Here is a 26,403-nt window from a genome sequence, read left to right as displayed (position 1 = left end):
GTAGTGGCGGAATCTGTGTGGCCTCTGTAGTGTAATAGGCTTTTCTTTATTATATTTCTTAGTGTTCAATGTAGTGGCTTCTACTACGGCGCAACTACCGTGTTTCAAAAAGCCGGTGAGACACAAACTCGCATTGCCCCCCTCCACAATATTCGCAAAAGGTAGAAAAAAAAAAACAAGAAAAAAAAGCAAAGCATTGGCGAAAAGTGCAGTCGCAATCAATGCGGCGAGTAAAGGTATTCTGTTTCAGCCGCTGCGTCGCAAAGCTCCTCTGTTCGCACCACTAAAATGTTAGTTCTAATTAACTGTAATTCTGCTCGATTTCTTTGGCCACACAATTTTGAGATAGTGCAAATTACACACTAAGAAAACAGCTTCAAATCTAGCTCAAGGTGGCTGTGCTCAGCTCACTGCAATGCTCATAGCACACGCGAACTTCAAACAAATTTTGTTCTTTTGGGGGCATTTTACTGCTGCTGGGGTGCTTTGAACGCCGATTTTATCGCATTTCCCGACTCAATTCAGCGTTATCGTGATTCGGTTGGCCGCTCTGGTTTAGCTCAGAGTCGCCAGATGCAGAGGCGGCTTGCAAGCGGAGCGTGAGAGGCAGCGTACTAATCTAATGCATCGGCAATCTCGGAGCAGCTTAAGAGCAGCATGCTTATAGCGCCACGGTGCAGCCAGCGCGGGAAGCTGCCGAGTAAACATTGCTGTGCCGGGTCAACAAAGGGTGCCGATCAGTTCAGTGGACAACTCTGACATATCTGACCTTTTTTATATTGTTTCTGTCTATCTCTCCGACATGTCTGGATCTAGCGAAAGCATTCTGAGCTCAGCACATAAATCTGGCGATCGTCCTCGTCCGAGCTGCTGTCTTCAATGCAAATCACGAGACTGTCTACGAGCTGCTGTGACGACAGCATTGGCGTTTCCTCCACCTTCGCTAGCCGCCTTGTTTATTGACCTGGTGCATTTAAGGCTTCGTAGATGTGAATTCGCGCCGCACATGCTCAAAAACGACACTAATAACGCAAGTGCACGAAGTACTATTTGCCTGGTGATGCCCTCTTTCAAAATGAATGCTCGTATTCCTTACCTTGTTCACCTGCTGGCAGCCACGTGATTGGCTGCCTTGTGTCATGGGATCCGTCCTCTCAGTTAGATCAGGCCACGCTCTCACTTCGAAATCAGGGCGGTCGGGAGCACTCCGAGTCAAAGGCTGGCGCTCTGAAAGAACCAACCGAAGGTAGTGCGAACGCTCGAATTCCAGCAATCAGAGGCACAGCTACTTTTCAGGGCACTCGAAAACAACCAGCGGAATACATCATAGTAATTTGAGAGCAGGTTCTGCAAAGTAGAAACGTCCCGAAAATAAGTCGTACAAAAAATTTCTTTGTTGGCCATTTTCGGTCGTTGTAAGATGTCTGTCTCCCCTTAACATACACCTGGATGAAGCATGTGCTGAATGTCATTCAAAGATGGTATCAATAAGCACATAACACTGTTACTTAATATGCTCTCATTCAAAGCATCAGCATTTGAAGAGAGAAATGCCAGGGTGTGTGCTCCCTAGCAGTAGGGTAACTTAGCCTCTGCTCATGTGAATATCATATCCTTCAGCAAAGTCAAAACAAAAGCATAGTTTTTCTTGTGCATTGCATGTAGTGCTATAAGTGTGGATAATATGGAGTGCTGCATGCCATTAACATGCTCAAGCTCGACCAGCGAAGCGAAATGGTTAGAGTGATGCAACGGGGAGTTACGGCTACGCAATCTATGCCTCTGAGTTTACCTCTGTACTACCGGTATCTCCCAAACGGCATAATTGTTAGACATATTTCTGCAATGTCGGCATTGTGAAAAGCAAACATGTGTAGTATGCTTTTCAATATTCATGTTTCGAGCGCAGTGATTGAACCTGTAACATTCCAATGCAGTGTATTGCACATGGCTAGAGTCTGAGCATGGCTGTGGCACAAGCACTTTAAGGGGATGTTAAATGCTTGTGTTCCGTTCATGAGCAACTCCGTGTTCCTGACAGTCCAAGTAATGACGACTGCATAATATGTCTGCAAACTATAGCCACGTTAAACATTGAGTTACATGTAGTAGCAATCGCACTTGCTCGCTAGCAGCTTTCTACTGCAGCAAATTTATCAGGCACGCCCGGTACATACTACCTCGGAATGCCGTTCAGTTCATTGGTACATTCAAGTTCACGCAGTTTTCAGTAGCATGCTCAGGATTTCGCAAAAGGTCAGTCATGCATGGTAACGAAGCTGAAATATCACCTTTCACACTGGGGCAAGTAATAAGGTGGCTTTTCCATGGTTTCAAAAAGTGTCTTGGTCTCATTTACATTTTAGCATAGACAATCGCTTTATCTGATTGAAGTTGCACCATTTGTATGTCTGCATGTCAAATCTGCTAAGCTAAAAAGCAGGTTTGCCCTCCTCTGGGCTCCATCATGAATTGTGCAGTGTGACTCTTACAGTAAAGTGTGGGATTGGGCTAGTTGGTATTCTTTTAATAAACTGCTCAGCACAAGAAATTTAAACAACATACACAGGTAGTCGTCTTTTCTGCATGCTTTGTCGAAATTTCTTGCGCTGAGCAGTTTAAAAATGGTATCTATAGTTTGTAGGCATTAAAAATATATTGCATGTGCGTTATCATTTGCACGAATAAAGTACATTTGCCAGCTTGAGTTACAGTATGGAATAGCTTCCTCAAGAGAAGGTTATGAGTATGCCTGAGTATGGAGAACACAAAACAGTTTCTCGGTTCGAACGTTTATATAACCTGTTCTGTCGCCAAACGCTTTGCCTCCGCCATACATTGAAAGCGGCGCAAAACTTCTGGGATAGTGTGAGATCTAGATGTTTTCGCAACATGCTCATTTAGTCACAGGTTCATTCTCGGCCATGGGGGTCGCATTTTGATGCAGCGGAAATGCGAGAGGCCTGTGTGCTATGCAATGCCAGTGTACAGTATAGAGCACCAGATGGTTGAAATTTAAGTCACCTATTAGTATGGTTAAACCCAAGTTATTGCTATAATAATTTGTATTAAGTGCCCAAAAATGCCAAGAAGACTCGGTAACATCACTAAAGTTGTGCAGATTGGCTATGTGGCACTGCATGTGTGCAAAAATCAACACTCCCAGGCGCATGACTATGTTATGCATGTGCACACTTCGATAGTGATCAAGCCCAGTCTAGACCGAATTTTTTCACTGGCTCATCCGCACAAGTTGTGGAAAGGAGCTCATTGAGGCCGGGAGGCTCACATGTGAACAAAGTATGCGGCTTATAAACTGTGGGTAAATACTTCACAGCTGTTGCTATCTCCTTCTTATAGTAGAGCCCCTGCGCATATGCCACAGGTCCCGTTAATTCCGGAGGCGATCGTGGGCTAATTCCAAGGGCCGAAGTATCGGCCCCCCGAACTGCACCACGAAAGCGTGGACAATTTAGAAGTGGTCCTATTTGGCACGCCAACAGACGCCGGCTGTGGCCCAAAGAACAAGTCAGAGCCGAGAGTTGATAAACAAAACAAAATTATATTCTCAATAATGGCAGATAAAAACGATACACAAGTATGCACACTGGACAATAGTTGAATACAATGTGTCACCAATCAAACAATGTATTACACAGTACAATCAGCCACACTCGAAAAAACGGACACAGACAACAATACGCACTACAATGCAGTCGCATGCATCGAACTACCAAGACACTTAAAGACTAAAGAGTTAGGAAACTTATTCTGTCAAAAGTCCTTGTAGCAAAGGCCTGGATGATACTCTTCCGAAAATCACTCACTCAAAGTCCAGCGTTCTTGTCGTTCCGCTGCCCCCGAAGTTTCTCTTCCAGGAAACCTCGCGTCTTCAATTGGCCGCTCTCCAAGCTCCAAACTTCTTCGCCGGAAACACGTCGGCTTCACACACGCAACTGTTGTCACGCGTCTTCTCTCGATAGCGGTAGACACACACTCTTGCTTGTAGCTCGAGTCTTCACCCCTCAGGTGGAAATCCTCTTCTTCTCCTCCTTTGTCACGGAAGACAAAAGGCTTCGCCCACAAGGCGGAACACCCTACGCACTCTGTCGCATACTTTCTTCTTCTCCTGCTTTGTCACTAAGGACAAAACCTTCACCGACAGACGCGGCGGGATACCCTACGCACTCTGTCGCTAACTTCCTTCTTCTCCTGATCTCGCATCTCTGCTGCTCGGTTGAATACCTTCCGCGCGAGATTCCAGAAAGTTCTCATCATTTCGTCGGCGCGATACGCAGCGAAGGCTGGAGAAAATGCGAGGCGGTACGAGGGCCGTCCGCGACGGATGACGCAACCCTGCATCACCACGCCCCTTTCCATCGAGAACGTTCTAGGGCTTGCTCGGCCGCCGATGCGAGGAGGTTCGTTGGCGAACCTACGCTTCCGAGGGGAGAGGGACGCGCGCCCGGGGAGTCTTTGGATTCTTGTTTTCTTTTTTTTTTTATCGTTGACCTCTCGGCGCTTCGTTGCGAGAATTTGTCGGCGCGCCCTTTTTTGAGTGCTCGGTTTGTGACACTGCCCCCCACTTTAAGAATATTATCTCATAATATTCAAAACCACACAAACGAGCATGAACAGTCCCCTCACTCTCAAAGACTGTAGCATAGTCCGTCTCTCATGACACGTCACATTCACAATAGATCACTCAACACAATTGTACATTGTAATTCAATCTCACAACACATGGAATATAACCACAGGTACATGAGTACAACACTCCATCACATATTCCAAACAATACAAATGTACAAAGTTCTCTCATTACAACAATTGTACGATACTATACATCACATCACCACACCAAACACTTTGACTCGCTCGACATACAATTGTGACACAGGATAGCAACAACATTAACACAACATATTGCACTCAGCACTGCCAAACACATTCCGATTCGACCTCAACACCTATCCTGTGTACATTGAGCGGCGCTTGTGCCCTTTCTTGCGGTGCTCTCTCGATCTCTTCTTATTGTTCTTGTTTCTGTTCTGATGAGCCCTGTCCAACGATGGTATCTGAGGCGGCGTCTCAGCCATCATTGTCACTTCCGACACCGTTAACGGGTCATAACGTTCAACGGGTCCTGTCTGTTTATTTACCAGCTTGTTCATGTCACAGCGTTGGGCCTGGCTGGCCGACTCCGTCACCTTTACACTGTCGGTCGGTTAAGGTCGTGCCAACGTAAATCCAGCTGCCCTGTACGTGAACTCATTCAACACGATCATCTTCTCATTCACTGTCTCTTGCACCGCGGCTTCACCTTGGGCTCGAGTGAGATCCGTCACGGGATGCTCCTCCACTGTATCTCGCGGTCGCTGGGTTGGCGAGGGCTCTATCTTAGGGTCTTCTCCCAAACATTCTGGATCATTCGGCCCTCGCGCCCCGTCGATGTTTCCGATGACGAGGTCGTACAGGGTGGTCGTCATGCATAGAGCGGTAACCTTCCTGCTGAAGTACGGGGTTTCAACCTCGATCTCTGCTTCGGGAAGCATCCGAATCGTTCTGTCAATTAGGCAAACTGGTTTCGTTTTGCCTGTTAACTCACTTTCCCGCATCAAATTTCTTCGCACGATAACAGTGGTCCGATGACGAGGTCGTACAGGGTGGTCGTCATGCATAGAGCGGTAACCTTCCCGCTGAAGTACGGGGTTTCAACCTCGATCTCTGCTTCGGGAGGCATCCGAATCGTTCTGTCAATTAGGCAAACTGGTTTCGTTTTGCCTGTTAACTCACTTTCCCGCACCAAATTTCTTCGCACGATAACAGTGGAGCTACCGGTATCTCTTAACACCGTAACGTTCTTGCCCGCAACTTTTCCAGGCAGCGTTGGCATTCCCTTCGTAACACCGGTTGGCTGTTTTGTCATTACAGCACCCACAATAGGAAGTTTCTCCCCATTTTTCAACTCTACGAATCCGTCGGTGACGGCATTATCATCGGATTTTGGTGCTGCTAGCACACAGGATACCTGGTGGGTTTGACTCGCTCCCTTACGACATGCGTCTGCTTTGTGCCCAGTCTGACCACACTTGAAACATTTTAATACCGTAGGGCTCGTAAAGATCGTTCCACAGTTGTTCACGCGATGACCCACTCGGTTACACAGAAAACATCGCGGAACACTCTCCAGTGCACACTTCTTTTGTTCGGGTGCCGAACTTTTCGAATCTTCGGGACACTCCTTCTTGACTCTGGCCAAATTTGTGCCACCTTGCGCTTCCAAGAATTGATCAGCTAATTCAAGCATGTCTTCATGTGACTGAGCTCCTCTCTTTCAAGTACAGCGGCAGGCTTGGGTGGCAACTAGTAAGAAATTGTTCTCTTATTAGGAGCTCTCTAAGCTTATCGTACTCCTGCACTGTCCTTGAAAGTTCAATCCATCTGTCGAAATAATGGCAAAGTCCGGCGGCATACTGCGTAGCCGTCTCACCATCAGCTGGCTTTCCTGTCCGAAATCTGTCCCGGAAACCTTTCACAGTAAATCTAAATCGCTTCAGCAAAGCAGCTTTCACCTTTGCATAGTTGGCTGCATCAGTCGGCGTCAGCCTGCCGTACACACTTAGCGCTTCACCACTCAAGCAAGTACTCAAAGCAGTTGCCCATTGATGTTCCGGCCAATTCTGGCTCCTTGCAATCGTCTCAAATCTGTGAAGGTACGCGTCAAGGTCGTCCTTCCTTTCATCAAACGCTACGAGCAGCTTGCTTGGGTTCAAGCGGAAGCCATGATCTTCCCGTTCGCTGCTTTCAACTCTAGATTGGACGGGAGTTTCACTTTGCTGTTGCAAACGGAGCCGCTCGAGTTCCATCTCGTGCTGCCGCTGCCGTTCCCTTTCCTCTTTTTCTTCTTTCAGCTGTCGCTTCTTTGCCTCTCTTTCTTCTCTCGCCCTCTCAGCGGCCAGCTTCTCTCTCCAGATCCAACTTCAATTGCTGCTCTCTTTCTTCTTTCAGATGTCGCTCCTTTGCCTCTCTTTCTTCTTTCGCCATTTCAGCGGCCAGCCTTTCTCTCTCCAACTCAGCTACTTTTTCTTCCTTGGCCCTCTCAGCTGCCAATCTCTCTCCTTCCAACTCAGCTGCTTTTTCTTCCTTGGCCCTCTCAGCTGCCAACCTCTCTCGTTCTAACTCAGCTTCTTTTTCTTCCTTGGCCCTTTCAACTACCAACCTCTCTCTATCCACCGCCTCTTTCTCCTTCTGGCTTACCCACTTCCGTAGTTCGGCGCCAGAAAGGCCCATCTTCTCACCAAGAGCTACTAACTTTTCGAGATCCATGGTGTCTCGCAGATAAAGTCTGGCCGCGTGCAAAATTATCTGCCTAAATCAGCCTATCGGACCACTCCCCTGCACTCGTTAACGAGAACACTGAGCAACACACAAAATCGTTCCGATAGCAGTATCAACAACTCGAGGCTCTTTCTCACTACTTTGGACACACTGTGCACCAAAAGGTCCTTGTCGCGGACGCCAGATTAATTGTCACAGGTCCCGTTAATTCGGGGGGCGATCGCCGGGCCAATTCCAAGGGCCGAAGTATCGGCCCCCTGAACCGCACCACAAAAGTGTGGACAATTTAGAAGTGGTCCTATTTGGTGCGCCAGCGGACACCGGCTGTGGTCCAAAGAACAAGTCAGAGCCGAGAGTTGATAAACAAAACAAAATTATGTTCTCAATAACGGCAGATAAAAACGATACACAAGTATGCACACTCGACAATAGTTGATTACAATATGTCACCAATCAAACAATGTACTACACAGTACAATCAGCCACACTCGAAACAACGGACACAGACAACAATACGCACTACAATGCAGTCGCATGCATCGAACAACCAAGACACTTAAAGACTAAAGAGTTAGGAAACTTATTCTGTCAAAAGTCCTTGTAGCAAAGGCCTGGATGATACTCTTCCGAAAATCACTCACTCAAAGTCCAGCGTTCTTGTCGTTCCGCTGCCCCCGAAGTTTCTCTTCCAGGAAACCTCGCGTCTTCAATTGGCCGCTCTCCAAGCTCAGAACTTCTGCGCCGGAAACACGTCGGCTTCACACACGCAGCTGTGGCCACGCGTCTTCGCTCGATAGCGGTAGACACACACTCTTGCCTGTAGCTCGAGTCTTCAACCCTCAAATGGTAATCCTCTTCTTCTCCTCCTTTGTCACGGAAGACAAAAGGCTTCGCCCACAAGGCGGAACACCCTACGCACTCTGGCGCATACCTTCTTCTTCTCCTGCTTTGTCACTAAGGACAAAACCTTCACCGACATACGCGGCGGGATACCCTACGCACTCTGGCGCTAACTTCCTTCTTCTCCTGATCTCCCATCTCTGCTGCTCAGTTAAATACCTTCTGCGCGAGATTCCAGAAAGTTCTCATCATTTCGTCGGCGCGATACGCAGCGAAGGCTGGGGAAAAGGCGAGATGGTATGAGGGCCGTCCACGACGGATGACGCAACCCGGCATCACCACGCCCCTTTCCATCGAGAACGTTCTAGGGCTTGCTTGGCCGCCGATGCGAGGAGGTTTGTTGGCGAACCTACACTTCCGAGGGGAGAGGGACGCGCGCCCGGGGAGTCTTTGGATGCTTGTTTTCTGCTTCTTTTTTTTTTTTATCGTTGACCTCTCGGCGCTTCGTCGCGAGAATTTGGCGGCGCGCCCTTTTTTGAGCGCTCGGTTTGTGACAACATCTCTTGCAGCCGGGTCACACATTTAGTGCGTCAATGCGGATGAGCGATTCTCAGTTGTGAAAGCACGGTAATAGTGTCAGATTTAAATGTATTTGCAACAAGCCCATGCGCACGAACACTCAGTGAGATATTTTCAGTGACAATCGTGCATTTTAAATGCGGTAGCATTTTTTAGTCGTACGATGTCACGTGTCGTGCGTCAGCGGCAATGTCCACACTTCCACTGCGCATGGTCGCGCCTCGCAAGGCCAATAGAAGCAGTGTCTGCTAGTAAAAACCGATCGAGCTGCACAGCCGTTCACTGACCACCCCGTATACGTAGGCACTGGATTGCACATTAGCGTCCCATCACTCGTTGAAAACAACGCTTCTCCTTTATTCAATGAATAAGAATAGTAAAGATGAAATAACAATTCAGCATTCTCAAACCATACCCAATTACGCAACATTGATGCGATACCCCCGACCACTCTGCGACGCATCAACTCGAGTTTCCCCTGTGGAAAGATGCGGGTGGCATTTTTTTTTCAGTGACTAGTGTGATCTCTTCAGCCTTTAGTGCTCAAAAAACCACAAACTGGTCGTTTTTATCACAGCTGTTAATGCTGCGTCAATTAGCAGACGGCAGATGAACCCTTTCAATATTGCTCAAAGTTAGCTTAATGCTTGCTGTATCAGCACAGTTTTTAAGCTTGCGTGTTGATTTAACACACTCAAACAATTTTTATCGACCATCCTCCCTTGAACTGAAATCTTTTTTTGTGACTCCGAAGATATTTCGGGAAGTTAGGAAAAATTTAAGCACACTTTCCTGCTCAAGGCTCCACTTCATAACCACGAACCTTTCCGACATTTTCCCCATCGACAATGAGGCTGTAGGTTTTCAAAGTGTCCTCAGGGTGAAAATGCACATCGCAAACTCATGATATCTGACAGCCTTTTTGCAAAGACGGAGAATAGTGCAGTTCCACACAGCACGGAGAGCCCAGAAGTGTCGCTGGCACTTGTTAGTGCTATATCTGCTTGGGCATACAAGCACACAAGTCAGCATCGCAGATAACAAACATCCATGCTACATAAAACACAACAGCAGGTGAAATCTTTTTAGCATGCATACTGAAACACACAAACACAGCATAACTGCAGCCAAACACACACTCAAACCGGCGCACGGTGATGTTGGTGGAGCGGTGGAAACCTGTTGCGACAGTAACGCCACTTCCAGCCACTGCTTGCGGTGGTCCCACGCTAGACAGCCGAGTTTTCAAACTGAACAGGTTCTATAAACGTTGGTCGGTTCGCGCAGAGAAAAACAACAGTTACTTTATAAAAAATGACCCCGTATCTGCATAATACCCTGCAAATCTGGTCGAAAGACGATAGTCTTGCATCTGGAGAGAGTGATCAAAACGTTTATTTGATGTTCTGCTAAAAAAAAAATGGTAAATGGTATTCTGCGGTCGCTGCGTTAGAGTGCCTCGAGCGTGCAGCGTAGGTGAACGAGCGCATGAAGTCACGTCATACCTGAGACATGATCACTATCTGGCATTTATTCCGGAAAACGGGACGCGCGGCATGCGTGCCCGTCTCTGAGGTAATAAGGTGTAGAACGCAAGGCGACGGGTAGGTGCCACCACCATATCTTCTTAGCAAAGCGTTGGAAACACTGGCCTTTTTGTGAAAGCGTTGCATGGTCAGCGCAGCGTAATAAATGCTACGGTCCTTAGAATTACTTATGTAGGCCTTTTCTAGTAGAAAGACACACATACGAAATATTGACGTGTTGTTATCGTGCCTCCATATGTGCAATAATTGCTTTTAATTCACGATCGCACAAGTATGAACGCTGAACCTTGAGCAATATCAATGGGCGCTGCGGATGGGGTCGGCCGTTTGGAGTATCGTTTGGTCAATTTGGTGCCATTTAGGATATTGTTAAGGGTGGAAAAACAGACAGATGTACTGACAGACAGACAGACAGACCAAAATTTTTTCGTCAAAGGTCTTTAAACGAAAAGGTGGTTTATAGCGAGTGGGGCCCTTTTTCCAAGGCGATCACGCAAAAATTGTATTTTTGAACCACTCGCATTATTCCTCATAGTGACATCCAGCAGTTCTTTTTTCCATGAATCAAACAGAAATGAACAAACAGCATTTTATTGCATCTTTTGAGGCACAGAAGGTTCTTTATTTAGTACAGCTAGATTGATTACGAGTGATTAATTCTAGGTGGTCCGTCTGATGCCATAGGGGTCATTTTGAAAATGCCCTACAGTGGCGCATGTGTTGTCTTGCACTTTCCTTAATTTCTTGGTAAGTAGGGCACTATTGTTGCTTATATTGTCGTTTTAGATGTTGTCTTACATTGAGCTTTCGCACTCACGTAAATTGTTATTTGACTTTAGTGTCCCTTTAGGCACAGAGTCTATGACAGTGGCCCTGTACAAGGTTACCCCTTCACTTACTGTAACGACACTTTCTCATTTTGAGCTGGCGCTGCAACTATGTTGTGTCAAGTCTGCACATAATAAACAACAAAAAGGTTAGCTATTTGCAACTTTCAGTTATGCTGGCGCCGCCACATGACAACTGGTGACAGCTGTGATGCGGTGATATAACGAAAACTTGCCTGGCAACAATGTAAAAGCCCTGCTTCGTCGTTGTTGTGTCCTACAACTTTTTGCGCATGCGTGAACCGAAGTACGATATATTTTGTTGGTGCAAGGCTGTGGAACCTTTCAGCTTCCCAAATGGGCAAATGATACTAGAGAAGTCGATTGTGCTGCAGGCTGCAAGGCCCAAGCTGCATGGTGAAATGCTTCATAAGCGTACTTGGTTTTATTTTCGGCTGATGACAGAAAAAGGAATGGGCTATCAAACTGTACATCGTGAAGCTTGTTAACATAGGGGTTACTGGCGTCTACTTGGCTTACTAGTGGAATGGAACAGAATTTTTTGGATTTCATTTGACAAAACCACGATATGACGAGACACACTATAGCGAGGACCTTGGGATTCATTTTCACCACTTGGGGTTCTTTAAAGTGTCTCTAAACTTCAGCTCAAAGTTGTTCGTTGCATTTGGCCTTATCGAAATTCCGCTCACCAAACTGTGCGACCCCTGTGGGTAATTCTGAGTTAAACACACTCGCCACAGTGACTTAGGGATTAAGGCACTCGGTTGTAGACCCACAGGTTGCGGGATTCAATCCCAGCCGTGGCAGCCGCATTTTCGAAGGAGGTGAAAATGCTTGAGGCTTGTGTGCTTAGGTATGAGTGCACATTAAAGAACGCGAGGTGGTCAAAATTTGGGGAGCTTTCCTCTATGGCATCTCTTATAATCATATGGTGGTTATGGGACATTCCACCCGAACTATTATTATTATTCCTAAGGCATAGTCGAGTGCTCTTGTTTTTTGTTTGGTCTACAATAACATGGTTAATACAAATATGCTTTCACGAGGGAACAATACTTGACAACAGCTAGCCGCAACTGACATATGCGAGCAGCACCCAAGCAGATGCCGCTGCTGTCCTGATACTTGTAGCTTTATGGTGATACTTGTAGCTTTATGCTTGTGCGAATATATGCAAGGAGTTTTCTCGACAACATTGGTATGAAGAGCGAAAGTGTAAGCAATTTAGTAAACCAGTTGGGAGAAACAGCATGCAGTGTCACATGTTCACCTTCAAAATACCCTATTACCGATCTTGCTCGTAGCTTGTAAGCCAGCATTGTTTTGAATAAGTGGCACACTGGAGCATGGTTTTATTGGATTATTAATTAGTTTGCACAAAGAAACAATTGCAAGCCATCTTTTTCGTGCCAGTGATAGCACCACTACTGGCAAGTCCCTCGTCATCCTCGGTCAAAATGATAGGAGTGGTAAATAAACAAGCGACAGCACAGGCGGCTCCATGTTATCCGTCTTCTGTGCTGTTTACTAATTTGAATATATTCTGCCGCAAGATCCAAACTGAGTGGATGACAAAAATCTGCCAAGTGTGACACTCAATGGATGCCCAATCCAGCAGCCCAGTACAACAGAACATCACCAAACTGGCTGCTGCACCAGCACGTCGGACGCCGAATGCGGCGCAAGACCATGCCGCGTTTCCCTGCTTAATGCACTCAATCACAAGCTGCTTTTTTTTAGGCATTTCAGTGCCGTGGAAAATTATCCAAGCCGCAATCAGCGGCGACCATGCAGTTACAACACCTGCAACGAAAGCTCCGTGCATGACTCCGTCCATGCAGGTGAATACTGCATCGACAGCCATTTTAGTTCTCTCGTGGCACCCCCTATAGTGGCTGAAAGTTGCGAATACAGTCACCAAAAGATTTTTGGGACTCCGAAAAGTCAAGCTTGCTAAATATTTCACATGTCACAAATGCACCGTATAGCTTCTCATTGCACTAATGCATTTCCAAGGCCAATTTTTCAGACGAATTTATGTTTCGAAGTTCGATTTTCTGGACTAAATTGTTTTTTTTTGAGCTATTTCACTTGGGGATGAACATAGAGTTAATAATGATAAAAGCTGTGACGCTGGATTTTTTCGTGGCTTGGTCGAGTTTGGCTTGCAAAGTCTAGTTGTGTGGCTTCCGAGATTGGAAGCGTGCGCAATCTTTCAGCTTCAGAGGCCATGTCTCATCTTCTTTGGCTGAAAAAACGGCTTTTTTTTCTTACTCAGCCTTATCATCATCATTAATACAGTGGTAGGTTGTTCTTATTTTCTGGTTGGTTGATTTTCTGGTCATCATTGTGTACGTGGTCGGGCTAGTGGTGTGCCAAGTGTGTTTGTGTCGTCGTGTACATCGCATGCTTGCTACGCTGCTGTTTGCGATTTCTCAGTAGCACTCCAGTAGTCATGGTGCTCAGCTACTGACCTGGAACACGTGGGTTTGATCGTTGCCGCGACGGTAGTGTTTTGATGGGGGCAAAATGCTGGAAGCTTGGGTACTGTGCGTTGTCGGCGCAGGTAAAAGAATCGCAGACCCCGTTATTAAATCCCACTAAACAGGCAAGATGTTGCATGCATCTTTTGTGAACAGCATCAAGTTTTGATTGTTTGGCACCATGTAACCACGAGCTTTGCCGACTGCAAAGGTCGGCCAATGCACTTGCCAATGATGTTACCGTAGCCCAAATAAAACCAAATTCGCTCGTTCACAAGAACAGCATGATGCATTACATTATAGAGGACTTTTTTAGGTGTTTGTAATCCAAATAAACTTCATTTTCATGGCTTGACCACTTTTTCAGATTGTTCAATTTTTCGTACTATTTCGCAATCCCCCACCAGGTCCGGAAAATCGGTCGGTGGCTGTAGACACTGATTCAACAGTGCCATTGGAGCCTATATACCAAATAGTCTTTAAGTGTTCTTGTTTGCTTGCTGTCTTGACTACAGAGATTGGCCCACGGCGATTTGCACCCGAGTTTGGCAATCTTTTTCTTACTAGCATGAAGTCTCCCATCTCTATTCTTGGGTTCGTTGTATTCTGTTTTTGTCAGAATTCATTTTCATTCTCTCTTGGTGCTTAACTTTGCTCTCTTTAGTTCTCTTTTCTGTCAGGCAGATCGTTGCCTGAATTCCTAAGGTCTTGACAGCTGGCAAATATGTTGGTTTTTTTGTAGTAGCAAACTGCGGGCGCATCCTACAGCTGTCGTGTACGACCTGTTATGATGAGCAGTACTGATGCGTAGTTATGCACACTGATGAGCAGTTATGATGAACAGGCAAGGTCGTATTGCCACGTTTAAGAGGGGACATTCTCGTTACTATTCTATGTCTCGGTGTTTGAGAAGTACAAAAGATAGCATGGTACGAGGCAGAAACGACAAACAAAAAAAAAAAAATGCCATCAGCATGTACAACCGAACACAAATTGCTGCGGATATGAAGGTCATGGAGGCACTTTGCAGATGCCTCAGGTGTGTAATGATGCAATGAACGTTTTGAAACCGTTTATTTAATTCTATTCTAGAAGCAGAACACATTCCTAATTTAGTTCTGGTACTGTCTGCACAGCGACCGTGTCTAAGCACGAAAACTGCAAACCTGGAAGTTGCTGTACTCGTACTCAAAATAGGTGTGCATACATTCACGGGCTTTGGTTATTTCACTGTTAGTTTTAACCCTCTTAACCACTCATGGCTTTTTGGAGCGCTAATTTGAACGGGAGACTTACTTTTTCTCACATGAGGCTCGCCATCAGTCGACTTTTGTCGAATGAAAACGGTGGGATTTTTTCTTTTTCTTTCTACTTTCTCTTTAACTTGAGAAACTCAAAGGGTTCCGGGAATATCGAAACCATTAATAATGATGTAAAACGACTACTAACGCGAGAAAACAAGCTTAAACAACTGGTGTTTGAAGTAGGTCCAAGACTTCGATCATCTCAACAGAGCTTCCGGCCGCCACGGCACAGCGGTGCCACGGTGCCTGGAAGTTGTGAATAGTCAGGGAGTTCCACACTGGCGTCGTCCTCAACTTGATATTTCTGTAAACTTGATATTTCTGCATTTAAGCACATCTTCATATCTTCCGGCCCCACCAACATGCACTTTAAGCGCTTAAGCTTATCCGCACCGATTTGTTGTAAACTTCAAATGTGGACAAGCCATCAGCAGATTGCACCGGAAGGTGGAATACTAAAAGGGTCATCACAGTGTTCACCTGAGGGAAGGGTGGGTGCTTGGAAGGTAATTTTGACAATGATGGCATGGCTCATTTACATTCGCCTTACTCTCTGGAGATGCTTTCCCTTCCTAATCCGGTCCTGTTTCTCTTGCTTCTTTTCCTAGATTTTTTTATTTTTCAACGTTTATCTTCCCGGGTTTTTTTTTTTCATATTTTTCTTCTGTCCCCTTCCCTCCTATCTCGAGAAGCTATAAGAAGACATGAAAAATGTGTAAATATTGTTATGCCTCGAAAAAGCCAGGGCTCCCGTCAAAATGTCGGCTGAATAAACAGTTGTTATAAAAAAGCGCATCTACTTTAATACTTATAATCTTGCGGCAACATAAGTTATTCTTATATATATATATATATATATCCTGTTCGCACTTTGAGATGAATTTTCCTACACAGGGCACTTGTTCAATACTGTAAAAAAAGGGACAGTCGGTTTTAAGCAGCTTCCACTGGGACAACACATATATGCATGTCATGGATATATCGAATTAGACGCGACACTTTTTATGCATTACCTCACAACTTTTCTGCATGAATACAGTTATGTTAATTGATGGAGGCCTTCCAAACAATACAAGCCCAATCACACACACAGCGTTTCAAGCAGGGCCAACTCCACCTAGGCTGCATTGGTAGGCTCTGATGCCACAGCGTTCGTTCAAATACAGGCATTAGGGCACCAAAGGCTAAGATTGACAGTTGTGGCAAAAACGAATGATTTTACATTTAGCAGCATTAGGCTTCATTAGCCAAGTGCTAGGAGAACAGGCAAAAGGAAAACTTTTTATTTTTCCTACGTTTCTGCCGGGGACCGGCCTTCATTCCTGATAAATATACCCCATAAAGTGGTCGGGGCAATAGCCTTCATGGTATTTGCAGTTGGTTGAGCATTGCACGTGTTATTCAAAGGTCGCAGGTTTGGTCCCTACCAACGGCAGGTCATCTTTTAGTTTATTTTTTCTTCTTAACATTTACATTACAACTAACTCATATGACATTTCTTATACTTTCCTTGGCATGATTGTCTGTTAAAACTCAGTATTAGAGCCACAGTGGACCCAATGCAAATACCAGTTTTTTGCGTGAAGAGTACGCTTTTCACTCTAGGAGTGATCGAATCAACATAAAGGTTCATAACTTCCAAGAAAGTTTCTACTGACACATGTGATGAATAAAGGAGAGGCACGAGGTGCGTGCCTAACACGGAAGCATGGTGACGAGGCACGAGAAGAAGAGAGTCACCCGAGTGCGCGCACACCAGCCACGTAGGCGCAAGAGATCGGTTGGAGAAAGGCTCGTGGCACGCGACCTGAGCCGAGGAGAAAAATTGCAGAGGATGAGCTGGCACTGGGTGTTGCGACGCCGAAATGCGAAGACGTGGGAAACAAGCGTCGCTACTGCGACAGAAGCAGTAGAACCACCTGGTTCTGAGGATGTCGGCGAAGAGGTTTGGGAAGTGGCCATCGATATCAAAAGAATCGAGCGAGGCTGCCAGGATTTACCGCAACCTGTCACAGCAGTTCCTGGGTGGACTACAGCTCCTCGGCTTTCAGGCGGAACATATGCGGCCCGCACCACAGTCAAGAAGTTGTTGACGAGCCAGGCATAGCCTAACCAAGCCGGAGAGTACAACGAAGAACAGAACCAATTGGCAATAAGGTGGAGTGGCTCGTTCAGCGAAAGATGACGACGACAGTAGAACTTGGGGAAGATATAGTTTTCAATTCACGCATCTTGGACTCAATGCTAAATGCGTCCTATCACTTTGTGCATTGTCTCGTCACACAGTTCGAATATAATAAAGCATAAACTATTGGAATCAACAGTGCTGACACAATCAACCCATCCACAAAGAAATTTTGTGTAGGCAAAGAGCACAAATTTGTCTAGTAAGGCCGAAGAGGCCTTTTTCATAGGCCGGCAAACTCACTCATGAGTCAACTTACTCACTCGAATGCAGACCGAGCCTGCAAACGAGACTGAGGTTTGCTTCTTGCGGTCGCCAATGTAATTGTGGCCCACATAAAACATGTTGTCGTCCAGGATGAATGCACATTAGCGTGCCAAAAGCAGCCAGCTGCACCTTCAAATGAAGCAGCCTTAACTATTACTGTATTTGTGAGGGGAAAGTCCAATACTCTGTCGCTTGCATGGTGTTGCCTGAATGTTAGTACGCTTCTTTCACTAACAGTGTAACATAACCTTGGCACTCCTTTGATAAGCTCGCATTTTCATTGGTGCTCTCTGAGAAAAACATCAGGTTCTGCACCGTGTGTGACTTTCCCTTACATGCAGCGGCACGCAACATCAACTATTTCTACACTGAGACCCGCTTCGACTGGAGTCCTGTTAAGTTCTCCAACGTGACGGCCTTTTTTGGCTTGGTGCAACTGCTGGCCACAGCCGTGTGTGTGGTGGTGCTCAGCCGGCTGCTGCAGGTTCGTGATCTGGTGCTGGCCTGTCTCGGAGTGGTGGCGTTTGCTCTACAGAATGCCCTCAAGGGCATCTCCACACACGAATGGATGTACTACCTCAGTGAGTCTTTTTTCTATAGAATTTTTTTTTGAGAAGTGAAAAATGAGCAAAGAAAAATAGATGCATGCAGCCCTTTGTTTTGTAGTGCATGTTAAATGCAATAGTGATAAAGCTCGTTTTGCTAAATTTTCGGTGTCAGTGTCAGTAGTGGTGTTTGGTTGTGGGCGAAAAAGCATTGGCCATGAGTGAGAGGGGAATGCAACATAGTAGCCAGAAGGCATTTGCACTTTGGTTTTCTTCAAGGCACAGTTGAAGTCACCATTGAAAAGTCAAAGGCAGGGGGAAGTCATTGGGAAGGGGACAGTGTGTGTGCCTGTGTGGGGATATTACCTACTATTCAATCAATCAATAAAAAAAATCTATATTTGTTGCAAATATATACACGCATTGGGGTAGTATATACAAAAGGAGGCCCCATGGGACAAGGCTGAAAGGGGACCTCCTGTCAGAAGTATACATGTAGATAAATACAACAAAATGGGAACTGAAAGCAACAACTAATTTTGATAGGAATAAAAACAATAGAAACATGAAATATAAGTTTCAGTAAAAAGGGCAACAAAACAACGTTCAGTAATTATACATGGCTGTGAAAAAGATTCAAATACACATAAAAAATGGAAGTAGAATCGTGAACAAAAGTGACTTTAATTAATGATACATAGCTAAAGAGACAACTCAACTCTACATGAGTAATAAATATAGAAATAACTCTTACAGTAATAGCACTAGATGTAAGGGAAAACCAATATAGAAATACAGATTAGTTATGATTGCAAAATGAGATGATTAAGTTAAAGTGCTGAATGGTAATTGTTTAGGATATAGTGGTATTGAAACTCTTAAGTTTATGGGTCCCATAGTGGTCCAAAGTCTGTGATGCTGGCTTGCACGTAAATTTCTGCCATTGTTGGTTTAGAGGAGACACTTGGCAAAGACTGGCTGAGCTGCTAAATGACAGCCATAAAAAGTTATCGTAGGTTGCGCTGGATGCTGAAAGGAGCACTAGTGTGCATGAAAGAAGTGCGGAGCTGGGTGTTTATTTTTCTCTCTTTCTTTCCTTGAGTGTCTTTCCATTGCTTGCTTGTTATTTCAGTCTTCTTCATTCTTTATATGTGCGTTTAGAAAACAGATGCGGGCTAGACTATTGTGTCACGTTCATTACCTGCGTCATGCATGTGATCGAGTGTAGCCGCCATCTTGATACCCGAATGTGTTGCAACAAATAGATAAGGGATTACTGCATCCGCTGTCACTGAGCAGTGTGTGTTAGCTTGCTTTCGAGTGCAAGTCAGCCCAATAAATTCTTTTTATTTTATTGCTGTTGTGGTCTGTCTCTCTACTAGTCTGTGCTCCAGCCAGCGTACCATCACCTGCGTGGCATTTAGTAGAGCTCCTGATTTTTAGCACATCCCCATTGCACTGTGACACCAGTCCAAGTGCCCCTCAAGCAGCTGACACTAACGGAGCTACCAAAGATGACAAGAAAGAACAATCGCAGAGTAGTAACTGCCTACAAGGGCTACCAACAGAATTGGGACAGCTCCCAACGACTAATCATCACGTGAACTACCGTTCAACTTCACCGATGGAGACCGCCAGAGCACCTACACCAGTGGTCATCCAGCAGCCTCGCCAACCCCTACTGTTTAAGGGCTCTGGTTCCAAGAAGGTGCAAGACTGGCTGGAGTATTATGAGTGAGTCACAGTCCTGAACAAGTGGTCTGATTAGGATCAGCATCTAAACAATTTTCTTGCACTCGTGGACTGTGCTAGCACCTAGTACTAGAACCAAGAGCCCTACGTGACAATGTGTGATGCTTTCAAGAGCCTGGCATTGAAACATTTGTGAATGTTTTGCAGAAAGAGCGAGCTGAGGACTTGCTTCAAACTCTCCAGCACTTAAATGTGGCATCTTAATCAAAAAAAGCCATCGTTAGAACTTCCACGCAAGTAGAAGCTCTAACCACATATGACCTCGACCGCTAAGCAAGTTGCAAGACTCCTGCTTTTGCTTTGCAGTTCATCACCCACACGTCCGTGCCTAGTTCAAGTACTCGTAATGAAGTAGCCCTATGATGAAAGTTGAAGTTCCTATGCTGCCGCTGTCGGGTGGTCATATCATGGCTTCTGGACCTCCTCAGGTGCACCGTCTGAGGCAGAAGGCTGGTGGGAAGAATAGGCACTGTTGCGTAAGCCACCTGCCCATTAGAAGTTCTGCAGGGCTTTTCTCAAGTAGCACCGGAGTGTCCCTGCATGCTAGGAGAGAAAGATATGGGTCCTTCGCTTCTGTAATGAGGCTATTAATTGTCTGGACCATCCTCTCTCCTTCACCATTTGTTAGGGGGTGCGGGGGGCTAGACGCCACAGGGGGAAACCAAAGTTGTGAGCAAACAACTTGTATTCCTGCGACACAAATTGCGCTCCATTATCAGACATAACTTTTTGTATGCCATGTCTTGCAAAAAAACTTTTAAGGTGTGCAATGACAGTAACACAGGTTATAAATTATAACAAAGCGATCTCTGGGTACCTTGAAAAAATTCAGCGTGTCTATCAACCTGAACAACCTGGAAAACCTTGAAAAGTCAGGGAATTTGGACCCTTCTGGAAAGGTCATGGAAAAGTTGAGGAATTTGTGAAAAAGCTGGCCAGGTCATGAAAACTGACAGATGTTCTGTGCGACTGTCACAAAAAGAAGCTTTACCATTGATCAAAGATTAAAAAGTCTCTCTCAGCTGCAACTACATTTAGGTGCTAGAAGGGGGTGTGAAAAAAAAAGAAAAAAGACAGTGCATAGCTCTTGCTTCTGAGTGTAAATGTGAGTAGTAGTAGTAGTAATAGTAGTAGATACACCGACCCATAGGACACATAAAGTTTACTGACTTTTCAGTACCCAATATGGGAGAGAGCCTTGTTTACACTAATAGCCATAAGAAAGGCTCACCGTACTTAAGTGTGCCTAGATACGTGACATAAGCAGCAATAGTACATTGTCAGAAGATTCCCATTACTCTTGTTTAGCGTATGTAGAGCCATCTGTATATGAATTCCAGCTGCAGGCATAATGCAAGCTTTTTTAAATGCGGAGCATTTTATAGTTGCGCCTACTCACAAATCCGGCGACAGTGGTGGTGTCTCCGCCCCTACTGCGTATGCTCTCATCTCGTGCCAAGTGTCACTCCCCACACTCTCTCACCTCGCAAAGCCAACCCAGGCAGCGCGTGTGAGTAAAAACTGACGGCAGGCGCGACACAACCGTTCACGGACCACACCATATAGATAGGCACTGGATGGAGCGTTTGGAATTCAGCCAAGGGCGTCTTTACTTGACTTTCGCTTGATTTGACGCTTAGCTTGTCTCGAGTAGATGGGATGGAAAGAACCGACTTTCAAACTTAAGGTTTAACAGCACAAAAAAAATACACGGCGAACAGGAAAAGGACAGGACAAGCGTTGACTTCCAACTAAAATATTATTGACAAGAAGGCTGTTAATATATCCGAGTGAACAGAAAACCCAGTGAAAAAATGTCAGATTGCCCCATTGGCCACGGCTCTATTGTATTTACACAAAGAGCTAGCATCCTCGGGGCACTTTGAGTGGTGTGTGGCATTATCTTCTGATGTCATGTGCAGCAGTGTAGCTTTGACAGCCCTCTTCATATTTGGTACATTATTGACGTTGCTTTCAAGGCATACTCATAATAATTAGCGATCTTCTCGATTTTTTTCTTGTGTCAGCTTTCCTTTTTCCCCAAGAGACTCATCTTAAGCCTTCTTTTTGTCGACATGGCTCTGTAAAGCTGCACCCATTCGCTTGTAAACGTGGTTAATGCAGTTCTTTTGTCAATTTGAATAATCTGTTCACCTCCGCTTCACGCAAGGCATGGAAAATGCGGCTGTCTCCAGCTGAGAGCATAGTCGTGTAGCGCATACCACGCTTGGCAAATGGCCCTTGAAACGTGGTCAACACAGCCTCAACTTCCATGCAACCAGAGTTGCACTCAATGTTTCGTTGGCACTTGTGGGTCGCCAGCCAGTCTGTGTACCGTTCGTCTTGTGGCTGCGGTCCAAGGGTACAGCCATGTGAGTAAACAACATGGTCAATTACAAGGCCTGTGTTAAGTTTAATGATGCAGCCCACGCCAACGTGTGGGCTCTGATCTCATGTCATCTAAGACTCGTCAAACACAACATCAATGTTCCCTATGGGGGTTCAAAAAGTCGGAATACAAATCTTTTATCACTGCCACACTAGTAGCTTCACTTTCAGTCGTCGTGTTTTGCACACTGCCACAAAACTTTTTAGGTGTCTCTTTAATGTCTTATGGTGCAGACCTCAATGTGAAAGATTCATAGATGCACAAAAGTCTGGAAAAGCAGTAACGCCTTTGCCTATCATCTGTATTCCTTTCATGGCCCTCATGTTGACTTCGAAGGGAGTGGTGATGGCAGTTCCGCTCATTCTTGGAGAAAAAAATTGCTTTTTCTTGAAGTCACAATTGCCGCAAGCAAGAATAAGCTTAATCGCAAGGTCTTATACCTTGTCCGTTGCCTTACTCAGGTTGAGACTTTTTGAGTCGCACTTGTCGCACTTCACTTGTGCGATATTCAAATTTATCAATCGACAAGCGAAAAGTCTTCGGCACTCCACGCTCACTCCAAAAAAGTCTAACTTTCACTGTGTAGCAGACTTTCCTGACAAAACGGTCTTCGTTTGTGGCGATTTCTCAACTCACTGCGCCTACTGTGCCGTTGCATACTACGCAGCATCAATCCAAAGTGTATCACTCATTGAACTTGGTCCCACGACGTCATCAGTGGAATGCAGCGCCCTTGGAGCTTCGGGCAGATCCAATAGGTCCGGCCGCGATTCCAACTTAGCAGCCAAAGGCGCACTTGTAAACTGCGCCTACTTGTTCCAAGGCTGTTTCTTACGGCTTCCAAAAGCTTGTCGCATTGATGGTTTTAGTCGAGCGTCTCCAGGCATCTCGATCGCATTGAAAAAGTACCAGTGCAAAGCGGAAACACAGTGCATTGAGAAACATGCACTATCGCAAAAGCAACCGCACACAAATGGGCAGCCACTGTAGCGAACGCAACACAAAGAAAATAGATGGCACATCGGTCACGCCAGCCAATGGGAGACTTGGAAAAACTGACGTGAAACGGGCGCCATATAAGACCCTATCAAGGATCTAGAAATTACCTTCAGAAAACTCCCGACAGCAGCCATTCTGCTTTAGCGACGCCATTTTGAGATGGCAAAAAATATGCACAAAGAGTACAGTTTCAAATAAAGCCTAAGGTGGCGGCGAATGGGAAGTCCATGGCGCGAGTGGGAAGTTCGAACAAATTTTGTCTTTTTGGGGGCATTTTAGTGCAACTGAAGTACATTATTTTATTGCGTTTCTTGACCGAATTCAGCATTAACAATTTGAGAGTAGGTTCTCAGAAGTACAAACACCCCAAATATGAGCCTTGTGAAAAATTAGTTTTTGAACCATTTTTGATCATTTTAAGACCTGCGTCTCCCCTTAACTGAGCAAGGCTATCTTCAATAGTTGGCATAACGTAGCGCTCTCGAAGTACACTTTTGTTCAGTTGCGTCAAGCCAATGCAAATACGAACGTCTCCAGCAGGTTTGAGTACTGGTACAATACCCACGCACCATTCTGTTGGTTGGTCTAGTGCTTTACGGATTACGTATTCTCGCTTCATACACTCTAGCTCCTGCTTAACTCAGTCCCGCAGGGGTAAGGCAGTGGGGCGAGCGACCCGAATAGCAAAGGGTACAGAGTTCAGCTTCAGTCTGACATCCCCTTTCAGAGCTCCCAGACTACCGAAAAGCTGAGGGTAGACAGCTTCGATGGCTGTCGCGCTACTGGCCGAATAAGCGAACTTGATCAGCTCAAGAGCTTGGAGCGCTTGGAGACCCAAAAGTATCGAGCCCAAAGGCGAGACGACATACAACGTTTAGAGGACATTGTGTTGTTTCCACTGGATAGTGGCAAGAAACTTTAGAGAACATGCAGTGGCTCATTCACAGGGCCTGTTAAGGTTATGTCGCACTTCTCTAGTTTGGTAGGCAATCCCGAAAACGTTGAGGGTACAACAGACACTTCTGCACCCGAATAAAGTTTAGCAAACACCGAAGTGTCTTTACTGACAACGTGAGCATACAGAAAATTATAGCGCTCCCCATTTAATGTGACTATGAAATGAGCCCCCTTGTCCATATGGAGAGAAGGAAGCTGTACCTTCTTTCACTCCCCTGCGGCCTTTTTCTGATACACTTCTGCGAAATGACTGGAACAGCCACAGTAGTTGTGTTTCTTAGCTCGTGCCGGCCAGAAGGCCCTCGGGTGCTCTCCTTGAACGCAGTTGGCGCATAAACTGGGGGAGATCAGACTGTGGTCTGGTGCGTTGACCTTGTGTGACAGGTGCACTGGTCCTTGGCAACATGTTGGGATACTGTCCTGAAGAATGCTTCCAGGGCTGCTATTGTTTGTTGACCGTGTTCAGCTTGCTTCAACTTGCTTGCTGGTGCTGCCAAAGGGTCGTCTCTGGTTTTTCGCTGCTCTTGCTGATGTCGTTGGACGGTCTCCTTTAAGCGAGCTGTGAAAGCGCTGGCGAGTGTCAAATTTGCATTCATTTGGGGTCTCGATGTGGCGAGCGAGCGCTGCCACCACACTCTTAGAGTGAAAGTATGCAGTAGACATGGTCGGTGCAAACCAAGCAATACACATTTATTTAACAACTTTTGAACGACGATATTGTCTGCGGAATCGATACATCAATCGTTATCAACACGCTAAGTCATCATTACACAAAATTACCAAACACTCAAACAATATAACACAAGAGCACACAAAAGGCGGCGTCACCAACGCTTCACTTATCACGTGGGCCTACCGCAGGCGGCCCGCGACGCCGTCCACGGCAGACCCACCGCGAGAGACAACCAATCCCGGCAACCACCACGCGCAGAAGAGACTCTCTCAACTCTCGCCCGCCACCAAGGCTCGCTTCTGCCAGGGGTCACTGCCGGCGCTACCCCATGACGATAATGACGATAGTGGTGCTAAACGCGAATACAACGCCACCTATCGCCCTGTGGTCGTCACCTGAAATGCGGCCTTGGGGCGAGGCACATGCGCCACATGGCACAAACAACTTTACAGGGGGTGTCAGCACCCCCACAATCTCTCAACCTTAAATGAAACTATATCCCGAAAAAAAAAAAGATAAGCTACACAAGCTTTAAAGAGAAAATGACACCACATGTCCATAATGTCCTTGCATTACGACACCGCCGCCGGTCAACACTGCTGCACTGTCCGGCTCGACTTCACCTCAGTACCAACCCCACAACATCAACGTTGCCGTCGGCGCGACGAACCGTCGCTAGCGCCAACACGTCTTCCAGTTGCGACCAGCACTCACGAGGGAGCCGGACTGCAGGCAGTTGCGCATGTCTCAGGCGTCTCCATCGCCCGACCTCACGACCGCATTCTTGGCCAGCGGCGCTGACGATGTGCACAAGACAGCCGGCCATGGATCACATCACTCCCGCTGCGTATCTTCCGAACACTCGAAACAAGCAAGCAGGGCTTAGAAAAGGGAGATTCGGGCCTTTCGCCCACGTTGTACGATGGTGAGTACGGCTAGCTAATACATCGGCGTCGGCCGAGACGCCCATCAAAAATAATATAAAGGTCACTTTTCCTAATTCGTGCATCGCAAGATAAAAAAAAGTGAGGGAAGCAGAGCGCAACACCTCAATGCCACGATCCACCTAGTTGTGCCACGTGCGACAGGCGGCTGCGCAGGGCCTTAGGCCTAATGAGTCGCTCGACAACAACCGGCATCCATCCAGCACCCAGCCTAGATGCAGAAGAGGCAGCCGCGAGGAGACAGCCACTCTGTGAGGTGGCCCTATCACTCGCCGCACACAGGAGCTTATCGAGCGATCGGCGTCCACCGCCCGGCGTCGAGCCGCAATACAAGTCAGCAACGACCCCCGGCTCCCTCAGCCCAAAGAGATAAAAGAAGCTATTTACAGAAAATTGGACCACCCACGAGGCTTCCGTACTCACTCACTTCGTGCCTGGCCTACAAACCACGTGCTCTAGGCCTTGCTCACCCCAGGACGCAGACCGCATGGCTCTCGTCCCAATTCAACAATGGTTTTAAAAACTAACACCAACAAAAAAGAACAACACTTGCGAGCAAAACAAAAAAAATGAAAACTCAACCTGCCGAGAAATTCAAACACGTCACAAATACCGATCTCCTCGCTCTCAACAAAGCACACCACCGACGCTAGCAAAGAAGTCCCCCTAGGCCTACTCTACCCCGGCTCTAACAAAAGCTTGTACCGAACCGCAAAAACTGTCGTCCAATACTACAAGAGCTCCATG

General features: G+C 46.2%; 1 protein-coding gene across 3 annotated transcripts in view; it reads left to right on the top strand.

The window, feature by feature from the left end:
- The window catches only part of LOC119181521 (proton-coupled folate transporter-like), a 194,724-nt gene that overhangs the window by 73,834 nt on the left and 94,487 nt on the right, over window positions 1–26,403 (top strand). For all 3 annotated transcript variants that reach the window (XR_012888676.1, XM_075882974.1, XM_075882973.1), the window contains exon 5: window positions 17,739–17,978. Coding sequence is in view for 2 of the 3 variants with exons in the window: in XM_075882974.1 (XP_075739089.1) it covers window positions 17,739–17,978 (240 nt within the window). In the remaining variant the exon portion in view is untranslated. The remainder of the gene's footprint in view (window positions 1–17,738; window positions 17,979–26,403) is intronic.

The sequence above is a fragment of the Rhipicephalus microplus genome, unplaced genomic scaffold (assembly GCF_043290135.1).
Source record: "Rhipicephalus microplus isolate Deutch F79 unplaced genomic scaffold, USDA_Rmic scaffold_14, whole genome shotgun sequence".
NCBI lineage: Eukaryota > Metazoa > Arthropoda > Arachnida > Ixodida > Ixodidae > Rhipicephalus > Rhipicephalus microplus.
The sequence above is the reverse complement of the archived record's forward strand: the minus strand, read 5'-3'. Positions and strand labels throughout refer to the sequence as shown.